At 41.1% G+C, this 18270-nt stretch overlaps 1 protein-coding gene across 3 annotated transcripts in view; it reads left to right on the top strand.

Moving 5' to 3' along the window:
* npm1b (nucleophosmin 1b) overlaps positions 1–18270 on the top strand; it is a 31735-nt gene continuing 13465 nt past the window's right edge. The window contains exons 1-8 of one of the 3 annotated variants that reach the window (XM_048263407.1): positions 1–81; positions 719–801; positions 6299–6418; positions 8276–8369; positions 9902–9993; positions 12221–12288; positions 12700–12772; positions 15195–15272. In XM_048263407.1, coding sequence (XP_048119364.1) covers positions 30–81; positions 719–801; positions 6299–6418; positions 8276–8369; positions 9902–9993; positions 12221–12288; positions 12700–12772; positions 15195–15272 — 660 coding nt within the window. In that variant the 5' untranslated portion in view covers positions 1–29. Of the gene's footprint in view, positions 82–718; positions 802–6298; positions 6419–8275; positions 8370–9901; positions 9994–12220; positions 12295–12699; positions 12773–15194; positions 15273–18270 lie in introns of all 3 variants that reach the window. The other 2 variants (XM_048263406.1, XM_048263408.1) reach the window with 2 other exon arrangements.

Raw genomic sequence — 18270 nt, 5'->3', positions numbered from 1 at the left:
TACAATTCAAGAGCGATAGTGGCGCAAAAATGGCTGAAGATAGTATTCCCGACCTTAGCCGACCCCAGATGTATTTATTTGGTGAGGTTAATAAGCACCCTCTCTCATTCCCAATGCAAATTAATGCGCAAGCAGTCTTTTAATTTACCTGAATAGTAATTTGACTGAATATGTGGCTGTAGACAAGGAGTTAGCGGGCATGGACGTCAGATTTGCTGTGGGTTAGGTGTGCAAAGTTAGCCGTTGCTAGCTGAATAGCCCTTTATTCTCTAGCTGTCTAGCTTGCACCAGCTAAGACTGATATTCAGGCACATGATGCATGTTTTCGTAAGGGAATATCCAGAGTTACAATACGATATTTACCAGACATCTTAAATGTACGAATTTGCTAGATAATCTGTTTGCCTGTAATATTACTACAAGAGTAACATGCAGTGTGTACAATAATAGTAACGTTTTAATACCCAGTGGTAGCTGCTACCAATGGTGGCCTGAAATGTGCTTGCTTAGGATGTTGTTTCTGCAGATATGAACCGAGAGGCCGTATGGCTTTGATGATTAATTTGCTAATTTACTCTTCTAGCCAACGCATGACCATGCTATAGGCAGAGATGACTGTCAAACAGGTGGTAAACAAACTAATACGAAGGCTACATCAAAGTTACGCGTTGCAAAAGTCAGGGAATTCATAATGGCTGCATATTTTTTTGTCCGACAGGTTGTTCGCTTAAGGCAGATAAAAAAGAACATAAAGTGGAAGTGGATGATGATGAAGCTGAACACCAGTTGTCACTCAAAGCGGTAAGACAAGCAGTTCCTTCCTACCTGATATTGAGGGCGAAATTGGGAAATCTCAGACTTCGGAAAGTGAAAGTAGGCTCCTACTCCAACTTAACACAGGTGATTTCCCTAATTAGCAGAGCTACCTGGTTGTTTAAGTGATTGGTTGGAACAAATATGGTAGGCCTTTCACTTTCTGAAACCAGTTTTCCAGCTCTGCTCGAAGGCACACTGATCTGTCATGCATTGCATCCATTAAGGAAGGTCAGTGTACATGGAAGTTAAAGAGCAGAAATAACAAACAACTGCATATTTAAAAAACTGAATAGAGCAAGGTATTGTTTTTGTAACTCCTCAACAACACATATTTTGTTTGTATTTAGTGTAGAGAAAGTAGTTATCATAAATTAAAATACCTATGGAATTCTAGGTGATGACATTGATAATACTGAATAGTTTCTTACTGTAATACTCTTCTTTAACACTCAAAGCAGTGTCAGATATGCACAACATGTGCAATCCAGAGAGCCTCGCCTCCTCCCTCCACAGGGTTTTAAAGTGATCAGGTGACCTCCCTAATTGGAAAAAAAAACAGGCCTACTCCTTATAAGGCTAATCAGCCAATTTGGGTACCCAGGTGCACACGCCCTTCTTAGCCTCAGCAACTTCACTGAACTAAATCAATCAGGGGCCTGTACTACGAAGCGGGGTTACTGGCTTATCTGGGTAACTTCGAGAGTAACTTGATCACGTGTGGCGTAAGTTCCCGATTAACCCATACTCTTTAAAGGTGGATAGGTTTTAACCGAGGGTATGCCATGGCAATTACGCTGCATCTCAAACCTGCTCGAGCAGGTTATGTTCTTGGTTAACCGAGGGTTTCCGTTAACCACACCCTTTATAAGTAGGCTACCACCCCTCCACTAACAATTGCGTACCTGGATGATCCATCACGACATCGGGAATAAATCGTGAGGTGATCTCTTGAGGGGTTTTAGAGACCGCCATATATATATATATATATATATATATATATATATATATATATATTCTCTATGAAGATATAGATTGTCAGTCAGTCGAGGGTCAGGGAATTTCGTTATCTTTGTCTGGTGATCTCTAGGCAGAAGTCTCTAATGTCACCCGTCATAGCAATGCCCTTACGTGGACATTCATGTTTTCCATCTAATCGGTGATGCTGAACATCTGAGCAAGAATACTGTATGTCCGAAAATAAATCGGACATAGGCTTAGCCTAGCCTACAGTATGCTGAACATCTGAGCAAGAATAGCCTAAAATAAATCGGACATAGCCTAGGCCTAATAAATTAAAATCACCATTTTAACAAACTTGTTGAATTGAATGTCATATTACTGTAGCCTACCCTGCACATAAAGGCTACACATTTCCACAGCACCAGAATCCGACCGAATGCCTCCCTCAACCCCTTCCACAATCGGCCTTCCACCTTTATTTGCGATGGCTAACTCCTCTGCTACTGTAAAACACTCCTTACAGTACTGTTCAAAGACACCTTTTTCTTGTTAGCTGTAAAACAGAGGCCAAGTGAAGGCTATAAGCATACTAGGCCTACATGTTTTCATAATTAAGAAATATTAATGCAAGCTATAACTAGGTTATATAAACCTAGTATTATGAATAATGTGTTTGTGTTTCATTTTCACCTGCTGCTATGTGCGTTTGCAATGGTGTTGCATCTGAAATGTTCACAGAATTAGGCATACACTAAATCAGTCAATGGGGGCTACTTAAACATTCAATTATCCTATTACTGTAATCTATATGCCTACTTCTAAATTGTGTTGCATCTGTAGGCATTTCCATGAACTCAAAATAGGCTATTTAATTATTTCAACTCATTTCAGACATTCCGCAAGCTATTAATCCTCCGTAACACATATTTGAATAACATGTGGAAATAAATCTTTACTTTTAGGCATTTAAGCTACCCAATCTGCAATACGTTGCCAACAGCCTTGCCTTGCTTTGTTCACTGCCGACGTATTTGATTTTTGTCGTAGAGTGGGTTTTAATTCCTCATAACTTGTCATAATAGTTGTGCATTCCTCATCCGTAAAATATTCATCATTGAAAGTGGTGACTTGCGCTGCAACCCGCCCCTTTTATGTGAACGCGCACAGGTTAACCCCGGCTCAACAAATCAACTTCATAATCAGCATCGTAGTACCGATTAACACCACTTAAGATAACCAGGTTTTGTCAACTCTGGTTTAACAAAGTAACCCTGGGTTACATCTGGGTAGGTTAAGCTCCCTTCGTAGTACAGGCCCCAGGGCCTGAAATCATCAAACATCACTAGCAGAAAAATAATAATAACAGAATCTATGTGCACCTAGACTCTGCCAAAAGAACAACATATAGCCTCTAATGAAGAAACATACCCAATACTACCAAAACTAGATGTACCGCATAGCGGTACAAAATATGACCGCCGCTCAGTCCTGTACATCCGTTCCGCGAAAATAAATCACACTTCAATTTGTCTCCATATTTTACTCCATCCCCACTCTTGAAACTTTTGTGTATGCTTGTTTGGCATGCCTGAGTGTGTGTGTCTTGGCTGCACAGAAAGTAGCCTACTGGTGCTGAAAAGGTGAATAGATTGTAGAATAGCCAAAGAAGATGTAGCATTGTTATACAACCTAAAATCTCTAAACAATCACAAGTAGGGCAGTTCATCACAGTTCATCCATTGCAACTGGATTGATGAAAGGTCCCTTACACCTGTAGGCTACATTGTATTTGGGAAAAGCAAAAGGTATCAGCATAATGTTATTTATTTATTTATTTATTTTTTATGTATTCATGTTCCCTTGCATTGTGTAACTGAGGTCCATGGCTAGTCTGGCTTTCATCAGACCAAGCTCAATCTTTTAAGAAATCAAAAAATAAATAGCGGGCAGATCAGGCTGGGTTCACCCAGCCTAGTCCATAGGCATCCGATATTGTTTAATTTTCCGATTGAGATATATGCAGCTCTGGCTATTCTAAATGCAAAATGCATCAGGGAGTTATGACAAAACGGTAGCTAACAAACTAGATCCTAATAGAAAGCTGTTAGCTTCCCTAAGCTACAGGTAGGATTATAAGGTAGGCCTATTTACAACATAAATTGTCAATAGGCTATGCTGGCGACACAAATAAAATCTCCTTTGGAAACCAATGGCTCACGCCTTACAGTATCAAGCGGACTTAAACTGCCATTTCGTGGCGAAAAGTTGTAATAACATTCACGCAGCTCCATGAGTCAAGGAAAGCGCGAATTAAGTAGCCACTTCTAAATGGGACCCACTACACAGTAGCTTAAGGTGTGTTGTTAAAGCAGCCATAATGAAATGAAGGTGTCATTGTTTGGATACTTCACACACACGTGCTTTTTAATTTCACAGACTACAACTACCAAGCTGGAATCAAAGCACATCGATTCCCCTCTCACACCCTGCACGCACTTAAAACAAAATAAACAGGCGTCTCAGTCTCACGCATGTATAGGCAAAACTGTATCAGACCGGTTGTAGCGTTGGTAAATCTTCCATTGCACAGAATGATTTTGTAGCACGTGCAATAAATGACAGTCGAAAGATACAAACAGTGCTGCTATCAATTTGTTTGGTATAACCCGCATTTATAGTTTTCTACAAATGCAATCAATCAAATGGGCCTCCATCACTCAACCAACGCTTAACGGTAACATTACCTAGGTCCTTATTGATATTACAAGATTAAGCATTACCTGCAGTAAAACCAAGCATGTCCGATAAACATCCTCAGATTTATTTCGGCTTCAAGAAGAAATGGGAATTACACTTCATGTGAACATCGTCCTATCCTTATTAGATGTTCGCTGCGGTAAATTACAGTCCTTGTAGTAAGTGTCCATTGTTTTTCCAACCCACTTTTAACTTCCAACAAAATTACGTCTCACTGCAACAATGCGCCATCTAGTGGACAAACGACTACTTATCGCCAATACTGAAAATGCAGCCATGATGATGATGATGAATATTTTGGCTTTCTTTTAATCCTACTGAATTTGTAATTATGTATCGGCCGTTCTAATACCGATAGTATGTGGGTGCCTGTGTGTGTGCATGTGTATATGTGTGCACCGCCATTTACAGGCCAATGAGTGTACAGTCACTAAATGTACACATAACCTAATTATTTTAGACCCCCCCATGGATGAAATTCTTCGAAACTTGGCATACCCCCAGAGAATGCCAGGTCAATCATACACATAAAATTTGGTGCAGTTCTGAACATCTTAACTGAAGATAGGGGCGATTAAAGCAGAATAATAAAAACTGTGTCTGCCCTACCCTCCTTTCGGGGGGTCCAGTCCAGCGGGGGGGCTACAGATCAAAACGAAAAATGACGGTTCCATGCTATCCATGTGGGGGTACATGCCCACCAAGTTTTTGTGTACCCGGTCTTTCAGTGTCGGGAATCCTTGTTGGTGTATGCGTCACTAAATGTACACATAAATTATTTTATTGTAAGGCCCCCATGAACAAAAGTACACAAAACTTGGCATGCATTGGAGGGTGTCATAATGATCCTACACTTTTAATTTCGTTGCAGTTTTGACCTTGTCAGCCAGAGATATTGTGATGAAAACACCTAATTTTTGCTTTTTAATTTTTAACTAGGTGGCGCTATACATGAAATAAGTGGCAATGGGATGGGTTGACATGCCACCTTAAGACCAACATACATAAAAAAGGTGGACCTCCTAGGCCCTACGGTTCTTGAGATATTCACAGAAAACTGTCTCCGGCCACCTACAGGCCAGTTAGTGTATAGTAACATAAATTAATTTATTGTGTGGCCCCCCATGAACGGAATTCCACAAAACTTGGCGTGCATACAGAGGGTGTCATAATGATCCTACACTTCCAATTTCGTGCAGTTTGGACTATGTTAGGTCACAGATACCTTCAATTACAACACCTCATTTTTACTTTTTTGTGTTTAACTAGGTGGCGCTATACATGACATGAGTGGTTATGGAATGGGTTGACATGGCCCCTTGAGATCAACATACAAAAAAAAAATGGTCCTCCTAAACCCTACGGTTTTCGAGATATTCACAGAAAACTGTGTCTGCCCTACCCTCATTTCGGGGGGTCCAGTCCAGCGGGGGGGCTACAGATCAAAACGAAAAACAATGGTTCCATGCTATCCATGTGGGGTTACATTCCCACCAAGTTTTGTGTACCCCGGTCTTTCAGTGTCCCGGGAATCATTGACGGAAATTTGGGCATGCGAAAAAGAAAAAAAAAAAAAAATCTGACTAAACCTATATGACCGCCGCTTCGCTGCGCGGCGGTCATAATTACTAGTGACAGTGTGGGTCACTCTTGTCACAGGTGGGTCTAGAATCTTTAAGTTTAGGGCAAACAGCACATGTTAAGTTGAAAGTCATCTACAGCACAACCATTCTCTGACCAGCCCTCTACTGATGCTTGTTTCCAGGTGTGTTTGGGTGCAGAGGCAGAAGATAAGTTTCACACCGTGGAGATTGAAGGGATGACGTATGAAGGGAAGTCCACAAAGTTCCCCCTAGTTGTTCTCAAACCATCTGTGTTACCGTCGGTGAGTGCCTCCACAAGCCACTACGCTATGTTCCATGTCAAGAGCACAGCAACTTGATCCCCTCTGTTGCCCTTCATTTGGGATCTTGAACTATCCTTTTAAGTTTTGATGTGCAAGGAAAAAGCTTTAAAAATAAGCTTTCTCTGAAGCTTTACTCTAATGTCAATGTAGTCGTTGAAGGGGGAGAGGTCCCCAATCCCCTTCCCCTTTTTTAACATGTTAATAATATTGGCATTGTCCATCAGTAGCCATGTTAACATGGACAGTCATGCCGATTAAACTAACTGAATGAAACATTTGTGCCATCTGTTTGGTTACATTGTATTCCGATCAAGTGCTTACAAGCGCTCTGGAATCTTTGCCCGGAATAGTCGTTGCTACTGTACATTTCCTTGAGAAGCTACAGCAGGCCGTATAAATGGCTGTTCAATCGGAATAAAAACGGAATACACCACCCCTTTCATTCCGATTAAAATAATGAGATTGGCCGTTTTAATTCTGATCAATGTGTTTAAATGTGTCATTTTTATTCCGATTGAGCCATTATTGATTATTGAGCCAGGGGCAGCCGTGGCCTACTGGTTAGCACTTCGGACCTGTAACCGGAGGGTTGCCGGTTCGAACCCCGACCAGTAGGCACGGTTGAAGTGCCCTTGAGCAAGGCACCTAACCCCTCACTGCTCCCCGAGCGCCGCTGTTGATGCAGGCAGCTCACTGCGCCGGGATTAGTGTGTGCTTCACCTCACTGTGTGTACACTGTGTGCTGTGTGTGTTTCACTAATTCACGGATTGGGATAAATGCAGAGACCAAATTTCCCTTACGGGATCAAAAGAGTATATATACTTACTTACTTATACATACTTATTCTGATTTGAATCGGATTAACGTGTCCATGGAGACCCACCTAGTGTTGTTCATTATGGGGTTGTGCTGTGCTGTTTTGTTGAGAGGAATGTTCTGTTTCAGAACAAGCACACCTGATAATTCCAGATGTGTCAGTGATGAGAAAATGGTTTGTTTTAGTCACATGCAAAACACCTGTCTCTTATCAGCTGGTCCCCATTCCTTTGTAGTTTTGCTTACCAGTGTTGAAGAGTATTCTTACCCAGCTGTGAAAAGAAACACAATGCTTCATGCTTGCCTTGACGTGACAGATTATTCCCAATGTGAGAAAAGAAAAGAGAAACGCTCTGGGGCTCGGCTGCAGATCCACAAACACTCGGAGATTGACATCTGCATGTAATCAATCGCAGTTTACAACAGTCGGCAAGTTCGCACTGTTCAGCTGTAATTGTGACAGGTGTACAGCTGTCAATTAAAAGTATTCTGAGGTCGAGTGGCGTGCCACAGGCCTGCAGCTGTTGTTATTTGGTTGCCATTGCAACGTCACGCCAACAACGCCTCGCCGTGTGGAATGTTCATTGAGAATCTGAGACTGCACCTTCAAGCACATCAGGGTTACACAATCAGCCGCGTACGTGAGAAAAGATGTTTTGATTAAGTGCTCTGTCTGCTAAGGTCAGAACTGAAAAAAGCAGAGATGGATTCACAGTTAAAAAATTATATTAATAGTTGTTTTCCCTGAACAAGGTGGAGACTCTGGCATACCTTTCAGCAAGTCATGCACTGACTAGTTATCTTTGCTTAGGACGTGTTGAGGGATGAAGATATTTAGAAATTCATGACGCAGAACTGTCATCCGTGAGATGGCCATTGTAGTCCTGTGCTAATGCAGACAGGGTGTAGGTTAAGGAGAAATCGTCACAACAAATCTTACTGTTGGCACAGGGGAGGTGTTTTTGTGAGATTATTATACCTGCTAACCACCTATGTCTCACCCTCTTCCCGATCTGCAGGTGAGTTTGGGGGGGTTTGAGGTCACCCCTCCCGTGTGCTTTCGGCTGCAGTCAGGTAGCGGCCCAGTCTACATCAGTGGCCAGCATTTTGTCAGTAAGTATTACGACCCTGTCTATGGCTGTCCATAAATTGTTATGGATATCGAATGTCCCCATTGTGTTCCCACCAGATCAAAGGCATAATATTGAAAACACGTAATTTAAGTTTGTATTTATTTCAAGCCTTATTTACATCATAATAGACGAAGGGCAAAACAAACAGTACATAATGCACACTAATGTACACTCACACAGAGATGCACACACAGACACAAGCACAAAGCACATAGCACTGGACATACTATACATCCTGGGACGTTAAAGTGTCACCCGCCATGCTCTACCACACCAATCTCCTCCACAAGTTGTTTTTTTAACTCATTGAGTGCCAAAAACATAATATTACGTTTTTAGCTTTTTTTTTTTTATTACGAAACTAGACACTCTAACACACCTTATATGTGATTTTGCGAACTCTGTGATGAATGGAAATGAAATGTATGACGATCGAAAACTCATGAAAACGCACAATCTGGACATTTTATCTGGACATTTTATCATAACTCGATTGCCACTTTGGGTCGAATCAGTGACGCATGCACGTCAGCTCAAAACCAGGCCATTTTCGTGGGTCTATCACTAGGTGGCAGTCTCGCCAGGTCTCGCTAGGTCACTTCCCGGAACCTTACAGGCAATTACTTCATATTTCATGAAATACGTTGTATCTCCATTTCTAGAAAAAAAACAGCGATTTTGATGAAAACTAGCCACTGTTTAGCTTGGGATTTCTCAGGAACAGAGGCGTGTAGAAATACACGGTTTGCACCCACTGAGAGCTTAAAGTCTCACCTTTCAAACGAGCCATTGGATGTGTTCATAGCTATAACACAGAATATGCTGTGGCTGTACAAAAATCATCAACAATGGTCTAGATTGCTGGCACTCTAGGACAAAGCTTCCAAAAACAGCTTGGCATTCAATGAGTTAATAGATATCATCATAAGCATAGATATTAGATACCGCATTGGGCTCCAGAACGTACGAAAATAACGCCACCATCTTGGTGGGGGCAACAATCACTGGAGGCCAATGGAGAAACGGGTGTCTCTGATTGGAAATCAGACAGGTGTCTCTGATTGGAAATCAGACAGGTGTCTCTGATTACCGGCAATTGTTGCCCATAGACAGTAAAGGTGTTGCCCCCAGCAATATGGCGACGACGTTTACCTATGCGACCTAATAGAACACGATAAACAATGCGGTATCTAGCTTTCAAATATCTATGATCATAAGTACATGTGTTATGGGAGGCGCTGTGGCGCAACGTGCTACAGCGCCTGACCCACATACGGGCCCAAGTGCTAACGGGGACCTGGGTTTGATTCCGACACGGGTCATTTCCATCCCCATCTTTCTCTCCCACTCACTTCCTGTCAGTCTCTTCACTGTCCTGTCCATATAAAGGCAAAAGCCCAAAACATATATTAAAAAAAGTTCAAGTGTTAGTTAGACACCTTCTGTTCAAATGGTATTTTTGATGTTCTTGTGCACTTGTAGTCTGATCTGTGTGTCCAATGCTGCCTTCAGGTGTAAAAGACTCTGATGACGAAGAGGAGGAGAATAACACATCACCAGTGAAGAGGCCCTCCATTATGCTGTCAGGAAAAGCTCCTCCGAAGGTACTTTTGACCTGAAAATGCAAATGGAGCTTTACCATACAGCTGACCTGGTCCATTTGTACATTAGATTAAATTAGATTAGATTCAACTTTATTGTCATTGTGCAGAGTACAAGGACAAAGGCAACAAAATGCAGTTTGCGTCTAACCAGAAGTGCAAAAAAGCAGAAAAGAGCAATATAATATACAAAGTATAGACAGGTGGTGCATAGACAGGACAAGAAATATAGTGCAGTGAAGACAGTAGTATACAGTTGGTGGCTAAGAGTATTACGTATATTCCATTTATTTGTTTAACGGACGCTTTTATCCACTGTTCCCGGAGCATCTCGGGGTTAAGTGCGTTGTTCAAGGTCACAACGGTGGAGGCCGGGTATTGAACCCACAACCTTTCAGGCTACTGCATGCTAGCCCAGCTCCTTAACCACTTTGCCACCACTGCCCAAGGTCTGTATAAGTGACCTTGCCATAATGTTAACTGTAACCTAGTCACCCTTGTAGTGCTAGCACTGCAACAGGTTTTTTTTACATTTACATGCAAGTGCAAATGCAAGTATATAGTACAATCTATACCCAATCAAACAACAGTACATTCATTTCATCAACATTATAATAAATTAAAAATACACACGTATACATAAAATAAAAACATTAAAAAAAAAAAAAAAAAAATAGATAATTACATACAAGCATCACACAGTTACACAATCTTAACTGAGGGGGAGGGTCATACAGATGTTAGATTGTAGACATAGTATTCAAGAAGCAGTGCATCACCATTTTTTAGAGATTTTAGGAGAAATTGAAATTCTATTAAGAATACTTTCAGCTTTGGTTTGGTTTTAAGTAATCTGTGTTTGTGGATAAAAAACTTGCATAAAAGAATAAAGAAATTGGTAAGAAAGTCAGTAGCTTTATCTTCATGGATTAAATAACCTACTCAGCAAATGAGACAGATAGTCTCTCGGGTCAACTCAGAAATCAAAAACAGCGTTACATTCATAAAAGAGATGAGAAAGAGATTCTTCCATATCACTAAAGGCACATGTATTATCCATATCCATAAATGTAGATAGCAATGCATTACAAGGATAAGTGTTGTGTAAAATGTTGAAGTGTAATTCTTTAACTTTGTTGGTAAGGCAAAATTTATAAGGTAATAACCATGCCTTCTTCCAGTCTCTTTCTCCCTCTAGGAGAGCATTTCTTTTTAGCATGAAAAGCATTACGTATAAAGTTATTATTGCATTTTTTATCAAGGAGAGGGCAACCATCAATGGTTAGAGTAGGGTTTACTCTGACATTTGAGCTGTATGACAAGTGATATTTCATTAACTGAATGATACCAGTAGGGATTGCATTGCACACTAGATTAAACTGCAACAGGTGATTTCACGGTATAAGGAATGGGTTGCATCACTTATGTTGAAGCTTCTCCGTTCATGCTGGCACTTCACTCGGCTTGTGGGTATGCTGTTGTGAACTTACCTTTGTGTCAACTCCAGCTTCAGCCAGCCGACTTGTTAGTCTTGTTCCAGCATTATTGCCAAAAGTTTTCATGCAACTGTATTTTATGTATTGTGTACTGTTTTGCATTGACCTGCTGTTGTTGAACTGTTAGGGCAGTCATTTTCTAGGAGTAAGAAGTGACACAAAGGTGATTACCGGTATGCGACTATTATAACATTTTGGCAGCAATCCATTTTTATTGTGATTTTTTTACATTGCGAATCTGTTCAGTCATAAGAAAAATAGCATACTCTTGAATTCATCTCATTTGAATCTTCTCATTTAATTCTCTGAAAAAAACAAGCTTATTTCAACCTGTGAATACATTACCAATTGAGTGTATGGACTACTTTGTATGCTGTCCTTTACAAATCAGGCTAAGAAAAGAACAAGGTATTGTGCCATCTTGTTGAAGCAATTTGTCAGAAGAAATTTTATCCGAACAGTTGGATGTATTTAGGTCAAATTAAAATCATAGCATTAACTAAATAGGCATTGCTATTTGACACTCCTGTAGCTGTAGAAATATGTGTTGTTTTTTTTTTCAGTTCATTTTTTAAAATGTTGACTTATTTATCCCTTATTTACCCTGGATGTCGCATAACCTTGGGGTCAGGATACGTCCCAGAAGGCTTAGCTTGCTGAGAGTATAATATCTGTGTGTGTGTGTGTGTGTGTGTGTGTGTGTGTGTGTGTGTACTTCTTTCTACCCATAACAGAAAAAACTGAAAGTTGATTCTGATGAAGACGAAGACAGTGAGGATGATGAGGATGACAGTGAGGATGAGGATGAGTAAGTTTGCAGGCTAATACTTTCCTACCTCTTTCCACGTGAAGTCTACCAAATGCTAGTTTCAGTAGTTAGGCTAATGGTCTTGCCAAGGTGCCATTTTAATTATGGTTCCTCTTGCCTCATAATTTGCATTTAGTTTTAGATTTAGATTTAGACCTGGTTGAGTCAAGTCAAGTCAACTTTATTTATATAGTGCATTTCATACACAGACGTCATTCAATGTGCTTTACATAAACATAAGCAAACAGTACAATAGCTAATAAAGGCATAGAAGGGCAATAGTAAAAGAAAAGTTTAAAAGTGAAAGAAAAAAAAATAAAAAAGGGTAGCACTGCGTTTAGCTGTCTGGCTGGTGGGAGAGCTTTGGCAGAACACTCTAAAATGCTTGTTGATTTCCCTTTCCAGCGAAGATGATGATGATGATGAGGAAGACGAAAAGCCAGTCATCAAGGCGAGTTCAATAAAATCACCTAAGAAGGTAAGGGTGAACTTATTTTTCTGATTTGTTTCAGCAATTTGTATGCCCGTGGTTCAGACATTCCAGAGTCCTCACTCCATTTTAACCCAAAAGAAAATCAGAGGCACTCAGCCTTACTGATGTGTATGTAATTGATAAAATAAGGTTTATCTTCCAGCTGCAGAGAAGAAAGAAAAAACAAACTTCTCACATCTGCTGAGTGATGTGATTCTCTCTCTCTCTGTGCTGTGATTTTTTTTTTAGCATTGGCTGTTAGTTTCAGGTAGCCATTAGGTTAGCCAGTTGTTAAGCTATTAGTTCCCATGGATATATTCTACACTTTCTGGGGTGCAGCGTGTGGTAGCAACCATTAGGGGTCAGTGTGTGTCTGAGAGGTTGGACCTTTGCAAATGACAAAGGAGAGGTTGTGTGTTGCACTGAGATGGGAAATCCCAGGTAAGTGAGGCATGTGTAGGCCCCAGGTAACCTGCAAGCACTGAGCCAGTTATTAATTCAAATGAATGCTTAGGGTTGAGCCCAGAGGTGCCAGACTGTATCAGAAGCTTATGGTTCCTTACTGTTGCACAACTATGTATTGTATACATGCAACTTGCATTTTAATATCCTTTGGTACAAACAGGAGAAAATGTTTTAAAACACTGGTCAGTTTGTTAGAATTGCTCACTATGCATACACATGCATTTATTCACCAGTATAGGCAAACTATGGCTATTGGCTTAGCCATTGCCTGCACATTGCTGCTTGTCTATATATCTTCTTCATTTATTGTACTTTCAACACATCACCTGTCATCAGTCAGACCAGTGTAGGCTGACATGTAGGTGAATCATTTTTACACCATCCTGATGAGTTTATAGCATGAAGGTGCGTCCCATTAGGGGGTAAGAATGGTGTGATCTGGACCCCATGCTCTTCCACCCCTTTTCTGTTCCCTTGGTGTTCTGAAGAAGCCGTTCCACCGCCACCCCTCTCCGGTTCTCATCAAGTCCCCTAGTGCACCTGGCCTCTGTGCTTAAAGAGCATGTTTATACATCCAAGGTGTATGTGTGTGTGTGTGTGTGTGTGTTTGTTTGTGTGTGTGTCTGTGTGTGTGTGTGAATGTGTGTGTGCGCGTGCATCCAGACATGGTCATTGTGTGTGTGTGTCTGTGTGTGTGTGTGTGTAGCCGTGCCAGGCAAAGATCAAAGCTGGCTAGACGTGCATACCTGCTTTGTGAGCAGCCATTCTTAGCCTGAGGGGGAGATGACAGCTGAGGTTTTCTGTCACACACTGATTTACTCTGTTCATTCTTTCTCCCTCTCTCTCTCCCTCCCTCCCTCCCCCTCTCTCCTCCAGCTCTATCCTCTATCTCTTGTTCTGCCCTCCACAACCTCTCCGAGTCTTCTGTGCTCTCCATGTGTTTTCCTTTTTTTGTGTCCCAACTCCTTCCTCCCCCTTTAGCGCTCACCCTGTTCTGACCTCTCTGCACTCCTCGTGTGCTCTCTCTCTCTCCTCTCTTGTTTCTCTCTTTTCTCTTCTCTCATTCCCTTTTGTCTCTCTTCTCTCTCTCATTCTCTTCTCTCACTCTTTTCTCTCTTTTTTCTTTCAATCTTTCCCTCGCTTTATCGCTCTCCTTTCTCTCCTCTCTCTGCTCTCTTCTCTGTTTCTACCTCTTCTCTCTCTCTCTCTTCTTTCTCTCACTCTCTTCTCTCTCTCCTCTCCCTTTCTCTATCTCTCTCCTTTCTCTCTTCTTCTGTTTCAACCTCTCTACTTTCTCTCCCCTCCCATCTCTCTCTCTCTCTCTCCCCATCTCATTTCTCCCCATCTCCTCTCTCCCTCCCTCTCTCTCTATCTTTCTCTTTTTTTCCCTAATCCCTTTCCTATGCCATTGATATGAACAGGTTAACACTGACAGCCCACATCAATTGCTCGAGGCCATAACTAGACAGACTACAGCACATACAAATTACTGCACACTTTTATCACCCGTTTCTGACAGTTTGAGCAAAAAGATAATAAAAACGTATTGCATTTCAAAGGCGAGGCATTGTCCAATGTTAAAGCCCTTAGTTTGACAGCGCCGTTCATGTGTTGTGGCCCCAAACATTTTTGATATTGTGACAGGAGTACTGCTCAAGATGTTGAAGGAGTCTTTTGTTTTCTAGAAACATCCTAATGTTTTCAGGGTCACACACACTACTTATATCTCTAATGTCTTGCTCTCCTTCTTTTTTTCCTCTCTCCTCTCTTTCTCTCTTTCATTGTTCTGTCTGTCTCCTCTCTTTCTCTCTTTCCCTCCTTTTTTCCCTCTTTCTCTCAACCTACTTTCTCTCCCTCTTTTCTACCTCTCTCTCTCTTTTTCTCTATCTCTCCCTCCTTTCTGTTTCTGTCTCTCTCTCTCTCTCCGTCTTTTCTCATTCCATCTGCTCCACTCTGCTCTCAGAGTAAGGGACTTCCAGAGAAGAGTCCAAAGAGCACGCTCAAACAGAACGGGCCTGCAGGAAAAGCCCAGGCGTCTAAGGTAGGCTAGCACAGACAGGAAATGTCCCAATCTCTGGCTAAACTGAGCTACTAATGACGTTCATCAAAACCACAACAAAACCCACTGACCGCCTCCAACATGGCAATGCACCGTTTGTTCCCAGCTTTATAGAGGAAAGGCTCCCTCTTTATATTAAATAGCCCTTACTGCAGAGGACTTAAAAATGGACTAACCACATGCTTTGAAACTCACCTAACAGGAGTGCTGTGCCTTCTCATGCACTAGGCATGCTCACCACTCAGAAGTGGCCCAACTTAAAGTGAAATCTTGAATATTAAACTGAAGTAAATAGTAGATCAAATCACAATCACAATATCTGTCAATTGCAATTAGATTTTTCCCCCCAAATGGTGCAGCAGCAGCCCTAGCGGAGACGTGGGTTGCACATCCATGGAGAGCACTCAGGCCCCTAGCGGCTCTGCCTGCCGCCTGACATGGCAGCACTGTGTTTCAAACATTTGGTTGTGGCAGTGGGCCCACATGCTTAATTTACCGGGTCATTTACGGCTAGGGGCTCGAAGCGAGCTTCTTTACAGACTATTTTCTCACTCTGTGCCAGCAAGTTTAAAGTGAAAAATTGCTGTTTTGGGATTGTTTTTTGTTCCAGGGGAGCTTAGATTTGGGCAAATTATGCATTTAATATATCGGCCTCTTGTTTTCCACATCAGGCATCTTTCACTGCATTAATCGAAGTACTTAATTTTATTTATTTATTCATGTTTTGTGATTACAATTGGCATGCAATTGGATTATGTGGTTTTGTTCAAAATATCTTAAGTTTATTATGGAGACCCACTGGCAGTAGGCCTAGGACATTATTCAGTAGCAGAGAATAGCAGTAGCAGAGCAGTTGAGGATAGCCGAGCGGTACAGTGCATGTTACATTATTGGGAAGATAATAAACAAATAAACATAACCTAATTTGTTACGTTATTGGGAAGATAATAAACGTAACCTAATTTGTTACGTTATTGGGAAGATGATGCACATAACCTAATTTGTTACGTTATTGAGAAAATAATAAACGTAACCTAATTTGTTACGTTATTGGGAAGATGATAAACATTACCTAATTTGTTACGTTATTGGGAAGATAATAAACATAACCTAATTTTCTGTGTGGCACCAGGACATGATCACACCACATTAAATAGGGCAACATCAAACGCAGGGGCCAAAGAGAAGTCCTATTTGTATGTATGCATATATAGAACCGCTTGAGTAGAGGAAAGCTAGCATGACATAACCAGGCTAGCTTTTCAGAATTGGCGTGTTTCAACAGATACAGGGAAAAAATGCCTCCGCACCAGGGCTTGAAAACGAAATTATTTTTCAAACGTTCCGTTCCGAACGGTTCAGGTAGGCCTATGTTTAACGTTTTCGTTCTTGCATGCGTTCCGCCACCAACATATCTCGGTCCTGAACCGGTTCGAACGCAAAATATCGCTCGTTCTTAAAAGTTCCCGCAGTGTTTGGCGGGCCTATCAAGTCTATTTTTGTGAACTTTACCTTAGAATAGACGTGCTCATTATTTCCCCTTGATTTAGCCTATACCGTAGCTATGCCCAAAAATAATAAATCACAGGCGGCATCCAAAAACATTCAGATGGGCTATCCATCCCAAAGCCTACAGACTTACTGTAAGCCTAACCTATGCCTATAAATAATTTCTTATCAAAAATATTTCTGGATACGTGCTAAACTCCTTACCTGGTTTTATCCATATGGATTTCTTCAAAGGCTTGCGCTATAATTTCCAACCTGTCTGTTGCTGACAAGGCCTATCTCAAATTTCCCCAAATTTAACTCTTCTACATAGAATAGGCTATAATTGCTAAAAACATTTCAAATCCCGACTTTAAAGCGACAAGGCGTGGACAGGCAAAATAGGCTATTACGCATAGGCTACAAACAATTTCCAAATAAGTTTCAGTAGCCCTACGCTCACGAGCTGGCCTAAGATCTGAAGTGGCAGACGGATAGGTAGGCCTAGTTGGCTACATAGCGGCTTGTTAGCTCACATTAACAGTGTAGATGCGGGCTTGTTTTTCGTGACAACCGGAAATAGTCTCCCTGACATAGGATATGCTTTTGTGAAATTTTATAAAATATATAGAGAAAAAAAAAAAACGTTATTAACCGGTTTTGTGGATTTCAGAATAACGTTTCTGTTCCGGAACAGTTGAAGACCATTTTGTTTTCGTTTCCGTTTCTGCTCCTCGTAAAATTCCGTAAAATTCCGTTCGTTTTCGGTTTTCGTTTTCGTTCCTTGAACCGGTTCGGAGCCCTGCTCCGCACGCAATTAGATATACCCAACCAATCAGAGCAACGACATAGACTATGTGAATCCTATAGAGCTGGTAAGTCCTGCCCATCCGTTAAAGCCCCAGTAGACCTCTAGGTTGAAAAATCGTCAATGCAAGTGAATGTGAGAAAATAATTATTTTCTAGTCCCGTTTGATTTTTGCCATGAATGTGAACATATGTTGTCTGTGAATTTTTAATATAAATTTTCATGTTAAGAGTTTGACAGTATATTGTATGATTCTTCGGCTAGCAGTTGTGGAAAAGACATAACGAGAAAGACTACATGTCGCCTATGTGACGTGAGCTAATCGCTAACATTAGCTTAGATGCTAGTTTTTGTAACGGCAGAAATAAACACACATGGTAACAAAAATATTCGAAACATGTCTAGCTTCACTCAACACATTAACACTATGATACAGTGTGATTGTAAAGTTGTATGGTTCACTGTCAATCTTAAAGTCGATCTTAATAACCCTCTCCATCTCGACCAACTGATGGTTGTTATGGGACTAGAACTAGAAGCTAACTAGAAGCTAGCTAACTAGAAGCTAGTTAGCGCTAGCTGTCGTCTAGGGGAAAGTGCTCTCCCACAAAGTTTAACCGCATCAACCTTCTACCCGCTAAATTGTAGCATTCTTTACACGAACATTTATATTAAAAATTCACA

Source organism: Alosa alosa, chromosome 14, assembly GCF_017589495.1.
Source record: "Alosa alosa isolate M-15738 ecotype Scorff River chromosome 14, AALO_Geno_1.1, whole genome shotgun sequence".
Taxonomy (NCBI): domain Eukaryota; kingdom Metazoa; phylum Chordata; class Actinopteri; order Clupeiformes; family Clupeidae; genus Alosa; species Alosa alosa.
The sequence above is the reverse complement of the archived record's forward strand: the minus strand, read 5'-3'. Positions and strand labels throughout refer to the sequence as shown.